The 12010-nt window shown below is 37.7% G+C and overlaps 1 protein-coding gene across 2 annotated transcripts in view; it reads right to left on the reverse strand.

Moving 5' to 3' along the window:
- Nucleotides 1–12010, reverse strand: part of VTA1 (vesicle trafficking 1) — a 72468-nt gene that overhangs the window by 15389 nt on the left and 45069 nt on the right. For both annotated transcript variants that reach the window (XM_065888869.1, XM_065888870.1), the window contains one exon: nucleotides 245–325. In XM_065888869.1, the coding sequence (XP_065744941.1) occupies nucleotides 245–325 (81 nt within the window). The remainder of the gene's footprint in view (nucleotides 1–244; nucleotides 326–12010) is intronic.

Raw genomic sequence — 12010 nt, forward strand, 5'->3', positions numbered from 1 at the left:
AAGTGGGGGAAAAAAAAAAGAAGTTGAAAAGATTAAAAAAAAGAGAGAGAATGCCTTTGGATTTAGGTATTTTTGATAATAAGAAACAATCTTGGTTTACTGGAGAATCTAGTGAATAAAGGCATTCAAAGAAATGTGTTTCAAATTACCTAGACATTCAAACACACTGCACTCCTAAGATAAAAGTACAAAACAACGCCCCCAAACAGCAGAAACACTATATCTCATAAAACAGCTGACTTACCCTGGGAAACTGTATTGAAAAGTGCAGGATCAATGGCCGGAATAGTCTGTGGAGTAGGCTGGATAGTGTTACTTGCTACACCTGCAAATCAGAAAACCATAAATGGGTATAAAAGTGTTACACCTCTCAATTACATTCTAGGAAAGCGCTCAAAGGATCATGGAGGAATTTCATTACTTCACTTAATTACTTTCTTGAAACCTTAATGAACTGAAATTTGATATACTTATTTGACGGTGGAGGCTGCTATAGGAAATATGCAGAAAAATACATTTTGAGTGTTTACACACATGTATTGGCCACACATTTCTTATTATGTATTTTGCATTTTCTATCATGTCTAATACTTCAAGTTGCTTCTCAAGTAAAGCTTACCTAATATCTGTAGAAGTAACAGACTCCCTTCCTACCTTTTAATTTCTTAAATAAATAATTAATTTTGGGGATAAGGTGGGATATAATTATGATTTAGTTTAACTTATGGGATGAGTCCCATTTCATCACTATGAATGAAATTATAAATTATATATTCCAGTTTATGTTTTTAAGATAATATTTTTATGTATCTAATAAGCAATTAGTTTTGACTTCCTATTAGAACCTGTCATGACTGTCATATTCAGTGGATAACTAGCATTCTTGACTAATACTAAGTAATATACTAGAGTTGAAGATTATTAATCATCTAAAAAATTAACATAAATTGTTGAAACTTCCCAAAAGAGACTTAGGTGATTCAATTAACAAGAAAGCAAATGAAGAGGAAAAGTTGATTGCTCTTGATTAATGGACTGCCCTAAGCTAAGAGGATTCTTCTGCCCTAAGCTAAGAGGTTAAATCTGAATAGGCAATCTGTAGTAAAGGTAAGGTAGGATAGACACTAGGACAAGAAGACGGGAACAGAAGAGAGGGAGAAAACAAATTGTGAAGTTTTCAGGGTCACGGATACATAGCCAATGAGAGTTATAGAGCTATGGTTTCACAAAGGTTGACTGAAGTTCTGAAATATATTCTACAGCTATGAAGTCTTAAGTGTGAAGGATCTTCTCAATCTCTATCCAAAGGAAAAAAAATGGTTTAAATATATACTATTTTATCTCATTTAAGTTTGTCTTAGGACAAACTAGTTTCACTTTACAGGCCTGGTGCTATTAAGTCATGGAAGTCTTACTTTTTAAACTAAAAATTGAACTAACAAAAATTTTAACAGTACAAAGAGGTATGGATGAAAAGTCAAGTACAAATTTTAAATAGTACAAAAAAAAAAAGAGAGAGACAGAGAAAAAAAAACGGTGAAAAGTCTGCCTCTCATTCCTATTCCAGGTCACTTGAGGGCTATCACTAGTTTTAGGATACCCTTCTATGCACATACAAACGTGTGTGTCCAGGCATGTGTGTGTGTGCAAGGAAATAAATGTACTTTGCTAAGAAATTTGTGTTCTAGCCTAAATCAAAACCCTCCGGACAAACTCCTTTCTCTATGGAGAATGCATTATTTGGTATGTATGTTTTGCCAGTGGTAATATGTCTGCATACTGTACTATTCTGTGCATTTTTCACTTAATATGCCTTAGCAATAATTCCAGATTAAATATGTTTAAATCCGCCTTTTTTTTTAAGATTATTTTTTGATGTGGACCATTTTAAAATCTTTACTGAATTTGTTAAAACACTGCTTCTGTTTCATGTTTTGGTTTTTTGGCCATGAGGCATGTGGGATCTTAGCTCCCCGACCAGGGATTGAACCTGCACCCCCTGCACTGCAAGGCAAAGTCTTAACCCATGGACCGCCAGGGAAGTCCCTAATCCTCCTTGTTCTTCTTAATGGCTACATAGTGTTCCATTCCATGCACGAACCACAATTTATAATGCTATCCATTACTGACGAACATTTACGTTGTTTCCAAACTTTTGTTGCTAAAGCTAATATTACATGAATATTTTTATACACTGTATACATATATATGCATGAATATATTTACAGGAAAAAATTACAGAAGTATAACTGCAAAGTCAGGAGACATACAAATTTAAACTGACCAATTCAATGTCTATCTTTTGCTTGATTTTGATAAATACTAACAAACTATATTAAACTGTAAACATATGACATAATTCTCCCCATAAAACTTGAACTTTCAAAGGCACATAATTTACATAACATATATTTTTTAAAGTCAGAATGCAAGATTTGAGAGGGCTCTTGAGACTACCTGGTGAAGTCCAGTGATTTGAAGCAGCTAAGCATAAAAACACAGGTAGGTGACTATATATATTCTTCACACAGATCTTTAGAAAAGAGGGTAAGCTGACAACCATCTCACAATTTGGATATCAGTGCCATTCCTTACTAAGTAATTTGCGCTTCTGCCTAAACTAAAATTCTCCTAACAAACCCTTTTCTCTATGGAGAAGGCATACTTTCTTTGGTCAGCCTCCTGCATTAATTTTTAAATGCTTATTTGTACATCTCCAGATGATTAATTAAGTAGGTAATATTATTTAACAAGAACAAAACAGAATTTACAGAGAAATAATTTACTTATGTAGTAAAATTTTACTTGAGCGATATTAAAAGAAAAACACAGGTAATCTGCATTTTATTAAGAACTCTGGTCACAGTCATTCAACCAAGACTTGAACAGACAGCACAGGCTGCTCAACACGCCTCATGCAGCAGTCAGAAGATGCTGCTTCTCATTTGTTTCCACGCCCAGGGACCAAGGCCTGTGTTCTTGGCAGCCATCATGACATGTTCTCACGGGGGCCTAGCATACAGGTTCAACTAAGTGCATAAATATCTGTTAAATCAGTAAAAATGGTTTTTAGTTTATGTTATTTATTTTTTGAAATGCCCAAATCTAGTTAATTCTCCTTCTTTCTTGATTTGGAAAGATTTCAACTGTCAATTATTGAATGGATTGCAGCCCCCTGGACTACAGTATGTTGGAATGATGTCACCATAAAAACATTCCTGGGGGAAAGCAGAACTGTGTTAGAAATTTCTTTCTTTCTACTACTTAACAAAAAGAAATGTTAACAAGTAACTTCTGGTTTATTTTTTAGTGGATGGTTGTTACACAGGCTATTTGATGAGATTAATATATATTCAAGAATTAAATGCTATATGATTTCTAATTAAGTACTAAATTGTTCTCCTGACTATGTGGTATGGGGATTCTGAAAAGGGAGAAATGGGTGTTAGTTAGAAAACTCTAGAAGATGTTGTAAAAAGTATTAATTAAACAGAACCCTGAAGGTCAGTAGCATTTGAAGAGGCAGAGAAAGAGAAAGACATGCTAACTATGAGGAACACTGTAAGCAAATGTAAGAAGATTGGGTTAAATAAATCTCAGAATAGTCATGGAAAATAGCACTGATAGAAATGGTTAGGCCAGAATATTAACCACTTTGAAAGCTGTACAGCAGAATTCAAATGCAGTACTTCTGTCACTTAAAAGAACAACAATAAAAGAGCTAAGCTTTGGATTTACTTATGAGGTGAGCTGCATTTATAATTAAAAGGCCAGCATTAATTCTAAAATAACTCTTTTAATCTATTTAGATTTATCACTGACATCGTCAATATTTACAGACTGTGAAAAGCATGTTTCAAGAGAAAGAAAAAACCATAGGCTGTATTGCCTCTATCTGATATTACACAGTGGTAAAAGCACAAAGAGGTAAACACTTGGCTGTTCAAACAATCACTATCCCCGCCCTCCTTGCACCCTCTGCTTTTCTGTGGAAGAACTAAAAACTGTATATTAGTACACACTATTCTTTTCAGCTATCTTAAGGATTTCCCTTTGATAAAAGTGCATCCTGGACCTTTATATGAGAGAAAGTAAATCATTCTTAAAGTGAGTAAAAGGGGAAACATCTGCTATATTTATAAACTAAAAATGTTATTTCACTTTCTATTAGGCAACTGTGAACTATTTTTTTTTTACTGTTTTAAATATAATAGAAAAAAAAATCTGCCAGCAAAGAGGAGATTCCCATATCTCAAGCCAACCTTAAGAGGAAAAATATTATGAGAAATGTAGGTTTTGATTTGATAGAACTTTAGTTCCTTGGAAGGGAAACAGAAGGGAGGTGCCAAAAACATGAAATCCAAAAGACTTGGATTCAAATTCTAGTACTGTTACTAATTAGGTATGTTTCTATGTGTATTTTTTTTGGATAACTGCTTAATTTCTTTAGTTTGTAAAGTAGGGATAGCAATATCTAATATAGCTCTGTTAGAATAAGTTTATGAAATATCTATGATAATTATTTAAATGCTAAGTCTATAAGAATGTACACCTGATGCCCTAAAGCAGTTCCAAGGTTTTTAGTTTTATGTCTCACTCTGAAGAACATAAGAGAGTGAAAAAATAAGGCTCATGCCAGATTTAAATGGATCAAAATGAACTGTTCATGCCAGAAAACTTCCTAACAGAAATAGAAGACTACCTCCTGATATCTATCTTCATGTGTGGATATTCTGAGCAGGAGTCTATTAGCTTGAACATATGAAACTACTAATATTTTATCACTTTTGTTGTACAAAAAGACACTTTGTTTGGTTCAATCTATTACAACCCTCCTACTACAAGCATATTTTCCCTCTCATATATACACACAGTATGCCTACATATAAAATATATGTATATGGGCCTATACCACAACTCTGCCCTAAGATACACTGTCTGAGCAATACCCTTAGGCAATCTTTTTGTAAGGTCAATGTCCTACCCCAACAGTGACACTTTTCTTGATTCACAAAATGATTTTAAGTGTTCATTAACTTCCTATTAAATACCCTTTCTTTGGCACAGAAATAGGAAGGAACATTAAAAAAAAGGAAGCACAACTAAGGCACATACCAGGCACCTGTGGAGGACCACGGACAACTAAGGGGACAGCAGGAACCCCCAGCGACCGGGTAGGACGTGGGGCGTGGGGGGGTAGTGAAGGGGGAGGAGAAGTGGAGGTGGGAGGGACTGGCGCCCCTGGGGGGGGGGGCTGGGGGAGGGAAGGGATCCCACACCAGAAGGGGGAAACTGGGGAACCACTGGGAGGGCAGAGGATCAAAAGGTAGCGTGGCCAGGTTTCTCCTGCCCACTTGGGCCCCCAGGAACCTGCTGAGATCCTGGGCCTGATCCTCTGCCCACCAAGGCCCCCTCCAGCCATGCGGGTCCTGACTGAGCTGGAGGGAGGGAAGGGGGAGCAAAAGTAAAGGCTGGACCTCTGGAACCAGCACCCCTGAGGGGTGGCTGGGGGAAGGGAGGAGTTCCTAAACCCAGTGACCCACACACGGTTAGGGGTCCCGTGGGGATGGGGGAGACCCTGGGGGGGAACGGCGGGGGGGTACTCGGAGGAACAGAAGGGAACGGGGCCAGAGCTTTCCCTGTCCACTTAGCTACGGGGGAGCCTGCTGGGCTCTTGGGCCTAATCCTCTGCCCTCGGAGCCAACCTCCTGCCGTGCAGAGCCCAAGCCCCACTCCCACACGCTCACCCAGGCCCTACCTCCAAACTCCGGAACTCCACACTCCAGAGGCCCTCCTTTGTACGTGCTGCCTCTCGCCTTCCCTTCAGGTCCTAAGCAGAGGCCCCGTCCCTAGGGCCTTTTCCAGCTGGGTCCTGAGCCTACGCCCCGCCCCACGCTCAAACGTCACCCCCGACCCGCCTAGGCCCCGCCCTGCCCTAAACCCCGCCCCTGCCTAAGTTCCACCCCCGCCTAAATTCTGCCCCATACAAAGGCTTTTTTTTTTTTATCTCGTTTAGACTGGGGTTCTGTTTCATCTTGTGGATTCAGTGTTGTTGATTCATTTACATTTCTATTTTTCCTAATAAAGCTTTTATTTTTCTAAATTTATTTTATTCTTTATAGTTTATTATTGTTCTCTCTCTTTGGCTTGTTCCCCTGACCTCCCTTTTTCTTTCTTTTTTTTTTTTTTCTTTGCTGTGCCATGCAGCTTGCCGGATCTTCACTCGCAGGCTGGAGGTCAGGCCCCAGCTCCTGTGGTGGGGGCTCCAAGTCCAACCCACTGGACTAACAGAGAACCTCAGATCCCAAGAAATATTCATCAGAGTAAGGCCTCCCAGAGGTCCTCCTCTGAACACCAAGACCCAGCTCTATCCAACTGCCTGCAAACTCTAGTGCTGGACGCCTCAGGCCAAACAACCAGTAAGACAGGAATAAAGCCCCACCCATCAAAAAAATTTTTTTTAAATGGAAATGACAAAAAAATATGTTACAGATGAAGAAGCAAGGTAAAAACCTACAAGACCAAATAAATGAAGATGATTAGGCAACCTACCCGAAAAAGAATTCAGAGTAATCATAGTAAACATGACCCAAAATCTGGGAAACAGAATGGAGAAAATACAAGAAACATTTAACAAAGATCTAGAAGAACTAAAGAGCAAACAAACAGTGATGAACAACACAATAACTGAAACTGAAAATACTCTAGAACGAATGAATGGCAGAATAACTGAGGCAGAAGAACGGATAAGTGAGCTGGAAGATAAAATGGTGGAATAACTGCCAGGGAGCAGAAGAAAGAAAAAAGAATGAAGAGAATTGAGGACAGTCTCAGAGACCTCTGGGAGGGCATTAAATGCACCAACATTCGAATAACAGGGGTCCCAGAAGAAGAAGAGAAAAAGAAATGGTCTGAGAAAATATTTGAAGAGATTATAGTTGAAAATTTCCCTAACATGGGAAAGGAGATAGTCAATCAAATCCAGGAAGCGCAGAGAGTGCCATATATGATAAACCCCAAGAGAAACATGCCAGACACATATTATTCAAACTATCAAAAATTAAATACAAATAAAAAATATTAAAAGCAGCAAGAGAAAAGCAACAAATAACATACAAGGGAATCCCCATAAAGTTAACAGCTGATCTTTCAGGAGAAACTCTGCAAGCCAGAAGGGAGTGGCAGGACATATTTAGAGTGAAGAAAGGGATAAACCTACAACCAAGATTACTCTACCCAGCAAGGACCTCATTCAGATTCGATGGAGAAATTAAAACCTTTACAGCAAGCAAAAGCTAAGAGAATTCAGCACCACCAAACCAGCTTTACAACAAATGCTAAAGGAACTTCTCTAGGCAGGAAACACAAGAGAAGGAAAAGACCTATAATAACAAACCCCCCCAAATTAAGAAAATGGTAATAGGAACATACATATCGATAATAACCTTAAATTGAAATGGATTAAATGCTCCAACCAAAAGACACAGACTGGCTCAATGGATACAAAAACAAGACCCGTATATATGCTGTCTACAAGAGACCCATTACAGACCTAGGGAACATACAGACAGAAAGTGAGGGGATGGAAAAAGATATTCCATGCAAATGGCAATCAAAAGAAAGCTGGAGTAGCAATTCTCGTATCACACAAAACAGACTTTAAAATAAACACTATTACAAGAGACAGAGAAGGACAGTACATAACGATCAAGGGATCAATCCAAGAAGAAGATATAACAATTGTAAATATTTATGCATCCAACATAGGAGCACCTCAATACATAAGGCAAATGCTAACAGCCATAAAAGGGGAAATCGACAGGAACACAATAATAGTAGGGGACTTTAACACACCACTTTCACCAAAGGACAGATCATCCAAAATGAAAATAAGGAAACACAAGTTTTAAATGACACATTAAACAAGATGGACTTAATTGATATTTATAGGACATTCCCATCCAAAAGCAACAGAATACACTTTCTTCTCAAGTGCTCATGCAACATTCTCCAGAATAGACCATATCTTGGGTCACAAATCAAGCCTTGGTAAATATAAGAAAATTGAAATCATATCAGGTATCTTTTCCGACCACAACCCTATAAGACTAGATAGCAATTACAGGAAAAAATCTGTAAAAAATACAAACACATGGAGGCTAAACAATACACTACTCAATAACGAAGAAATCACTGAAGAAATCAAAGAGGAAATGAAAAAATACCTAGAAATGAATGACAAAGAAAACACAACCACCCAAAACCTATGGGATGCAGCAAAAGCAGTTCTCGGAGAGAAGTCAACAGAAATACAATCCTACCTCAAAACAAGAAAAATCTCAAATAAACAACCTAACCTTACAACTAAAGCAATTAGAGAAAAAAGGACAAAAAAACCCCCCAAAGTTAGCAGAAGGAAAGAAATCATAAAGATCAGATCAGAAATAAATAAAAAAGAAAAGAAGAAAACGATAGCAAAGATCAATAAAACTAAAAGCTGGTTCTTTCAGAAGATAAACAAAATTGATAAACCATTAGCCAGACTCATCAAGAAAAAAAGGAAGAAGACTCAAATCAATAGAATTAGAAATGAAAAAGGAGAAGTAACAACTGACACTGCAGAAATACAGAGGATCATGAGAGATTACTACAAGCAATTATATGCCAATAAAATGGACAACCTGGAAGAAATAGACAAATTCTTAGAAAAGCACAACCTTCCAAGACTGAACCAGGAAGAGACAGAAAATATAAACAGACCAACCACAAGCACTGAAATTGAAACTGTGATGAAAAATCTTCCAACCAACAAAAGCCCAGGACCAGATGGCTTCACAGGTGAATTCTATCAAACATTTAGAGAAGGGCTAACACCTATGCTTCTCAAACTCTTCCAAAATACAGCAGAGAGATGAATGCTCCCAAACTCATTCTATGAGGCCACCATCACGCTGATACCAAAACCAGACAAAGATGTCACAAAATAAATTACAGACCAACATCACTGATGAACATAGATGCAAAAATGGAAATAAAAACAAAACTAAACAAATGGGACTTAATAAAATTTAAAAGCTTTTGTACAGCAAAGGAAACCATAAACAAGACAAAGACAACCCTCACAATGGGAGAAATATTTGCAAACGAAGCAAATGACAAAGGATTAATCTCCAAAATATACACGCAGCTCATGCAGCTCAATATCAAAAAAACAGTCAACCTGATCCAAAAATGGGCAGAAGACCTAAAGAGACATTTCTCCAAAGAAGATATACAGACTGCCAACAAACACATGAAAGAATGCTCAACATCACTATCACTAGAGAAATGCAAATCAAAACTACAATGAGGTATCACCTCACACCAGTCAGAATGGCCATCATCAAAAATTCTACAAACAATAAATGCTGAAGAGGTGTGGAGAAAAAGGAACCCTCTTGCACTGTTGGTGGGAATGTAACTTGATAAAACCACTATGGAGAACAGTATGGAGGTTCCTTAAAAAACTAAAAATAGAACTACCATACGACCCAGCAATCCCACTTCTGGGTACATACCCTGAGAAAACCATAATTCAAAATGAGTCATGTACCACCATGTTCACTGCAGCACTATTTACTATAGCCAGGACATGGAAGCAACCTAAGTGTCCATCGATAGATGAATGGATAAAGAAAACGTGGCACATACATACAATGGACTATTACTCAGCCATAAAAAGAAACGAAATTGAGTTATCTGTAGTGAGGTGGATGGACACTGAGTCTGTCATACAGAGTGAAGTGAGAAAGAGAAAAACAAATACTGTATGTTAATACATATATATGGAATCTAAGAAAAAAATAATGGTTCTGATGAACCTAGGGGCAGGAAAGTAATAAAGATGTGGACGTAGAGAACGAACCTGAGGACACAGGGAGGGGGAAGGGTAAGCTGGGACGAAGTGAGAGAGCAGCACTGACATATATACACTACCAAATGTAAAACAGATAGCTAGTGGGAAGCAGCCGCATATCACAGGGAGATCAGCTTGGTGCTTTGTGACCACCTAGAGGGGTGGGATAGGGAGGGTGTGAGGGAGACGATATGGGGATGTATATATATATATACATATAGCTGATTCACTTTGTTATAAAGCAGAAACTAACACAACACTGTAAAGCAATTATACTCCAATAAAGATGTCAAAAAAAAAAAAAAGATAACCAACAAGGACCTACTGTATAGCAAAGGAAACTCTACTCAATATTCTGTAATAGGGGCTTCCCTGGTGGCACACTCATTGAGAATCTGCCTGCAAATGCAGGGGACACGGGTTCGAGCCCTGGTCTGGGAGGATCCCACATGCCACAGAGCAACTAGGCCCGTGAGCCACAACTACTGAGCCTGCGCATCTGGAGCCTGTGCTCCGCAACAAGAGAGGCTGTGATAGTGAGAGGCCCGTGCACCGCGATGAAGAGTGGCCCCCACTTGCCGCAACTAGAGAAAGCCCTCACACAGAAACGAAGACCCAACACAACCCAAAATAAATAAATGAACTCCTACCCCCAACATCTTAGAAAAAAAAAAAAATTCTGTAATAAAATATATGGGAAAAGAAAAAGGAAAAAAGGAAAAGGAAGCTAATTTGCTGAACAATGATTTTGTGTTAGGCATAGTAGTCAACTTTCATACTTCTTCCCCTTTAATAACTGAAACAACTATGAGAAGTATGATTAATTTCATTTTCAAAGAGAGAATAACCTCAGTCGGGAACTGAGTAACAGTTGAGTTTATGGTTTAGCAAGGAGTAGAAACTAATTACTAATACTATGTGACTCCCAAGTATATTTTATTCTCACTTCACGCTTCTGTAAAGATGCTTGTGTTGGAGGCTCTTGGTCAGTTTTTAAACTTACTACCAATAGTATAACTTGGGCAGTATTTATCAAAGGCAAATACATCTAAATATGTAGCTGGTTTTGCTTACTTCATTCTACCCTGGAAATACTGAATATTCCCAAAAGATAATAAAATATTTAAAACAGTGTTCCATGAAATTTTACTTAAAAAACTAATGGGAATTGGTCTATTAATTCTATCACATAGACCTTAAAGCAATGAAAAGTCAGGCAGGGTAAAATATACAGAATGATGATACTAAAGAGATCAGTGTTAAAATTATCATGTTCATCAATATGCTTACAAAAATGTTTGCATTATTTGTAGATGATATGAAGCTGAAAGCTTTAAAATAGGAGGAAAGAAACTAATCGTAATTGCTGCTACAAGGGTCAAAACAGAAAACTCTTAAATGTTGTTCAACTCATGCAGAATAACCTAAATGGTTTGGGTAAACTGAGGCTGAAAATTTGAAAGTCAATGAAGTAATGGTGAATAACCGCAATAGTAGAAATCAAGGCGCAAAGGCAACTTTTATTCTATTTGGAAGTAAGGGTTATACTCTGTCAACAATACAAGTAAACAAGAGTATCTGCAACTTTCAAAAGTTTATATTATGACATTGACTTATTCCTGGAGACTAGTTTTGTCAGATCTTTTTTCTATGAAAACACAGACATATAGTACTAATTTATTCAAAGATAGCAGGTATCACTTCTGTGGTTTATTTTTAGACACGTTTGTAATATTAAAAAACTAAACCACCAAACCCCAAACCCCCTCCTTTCACTTGTCTGTGAATCCACGGCTATTGAGATACTGTGCTCAAAGCTTGCTCCTTCATCAATAATACCCATGTTAAGGGAGGAGGCAGGGTCCTAAGGGAATAAGTCAAGAAAAATGAATCTTGCAATCACAGTGGGAACCTGACAGACACATCCTATAATAAGCCCCACTTACCTCAGTGCTATTCTTGAACAGTGAAGGGGAAAGAAAGGGAGGGGAAGAAAAAGAAAACAGCCACACACACGAAAAGCACAGGAACTTTACTTATTAGTAAAACATAAGGTCAATAGTAACCAAATGCACATAAATATATTTTGTCATTTCTTAAAAAATTAAAATACAA

This window comes from Phocoena phocoena, chromosome 12 (assembly GCF_963924675.1).
Source record: "Phocoena phocoena chromosome 12, mPhoPho1.1, whole genome shotgun sequence".
In the NCBI taxonomy this organism is placed as follows: Eukaryota; Metazoa; Chordata; class Mammalia; order Artiodactyla; family Phocoenidae; genus Phocoena; species Phocoena phocoena.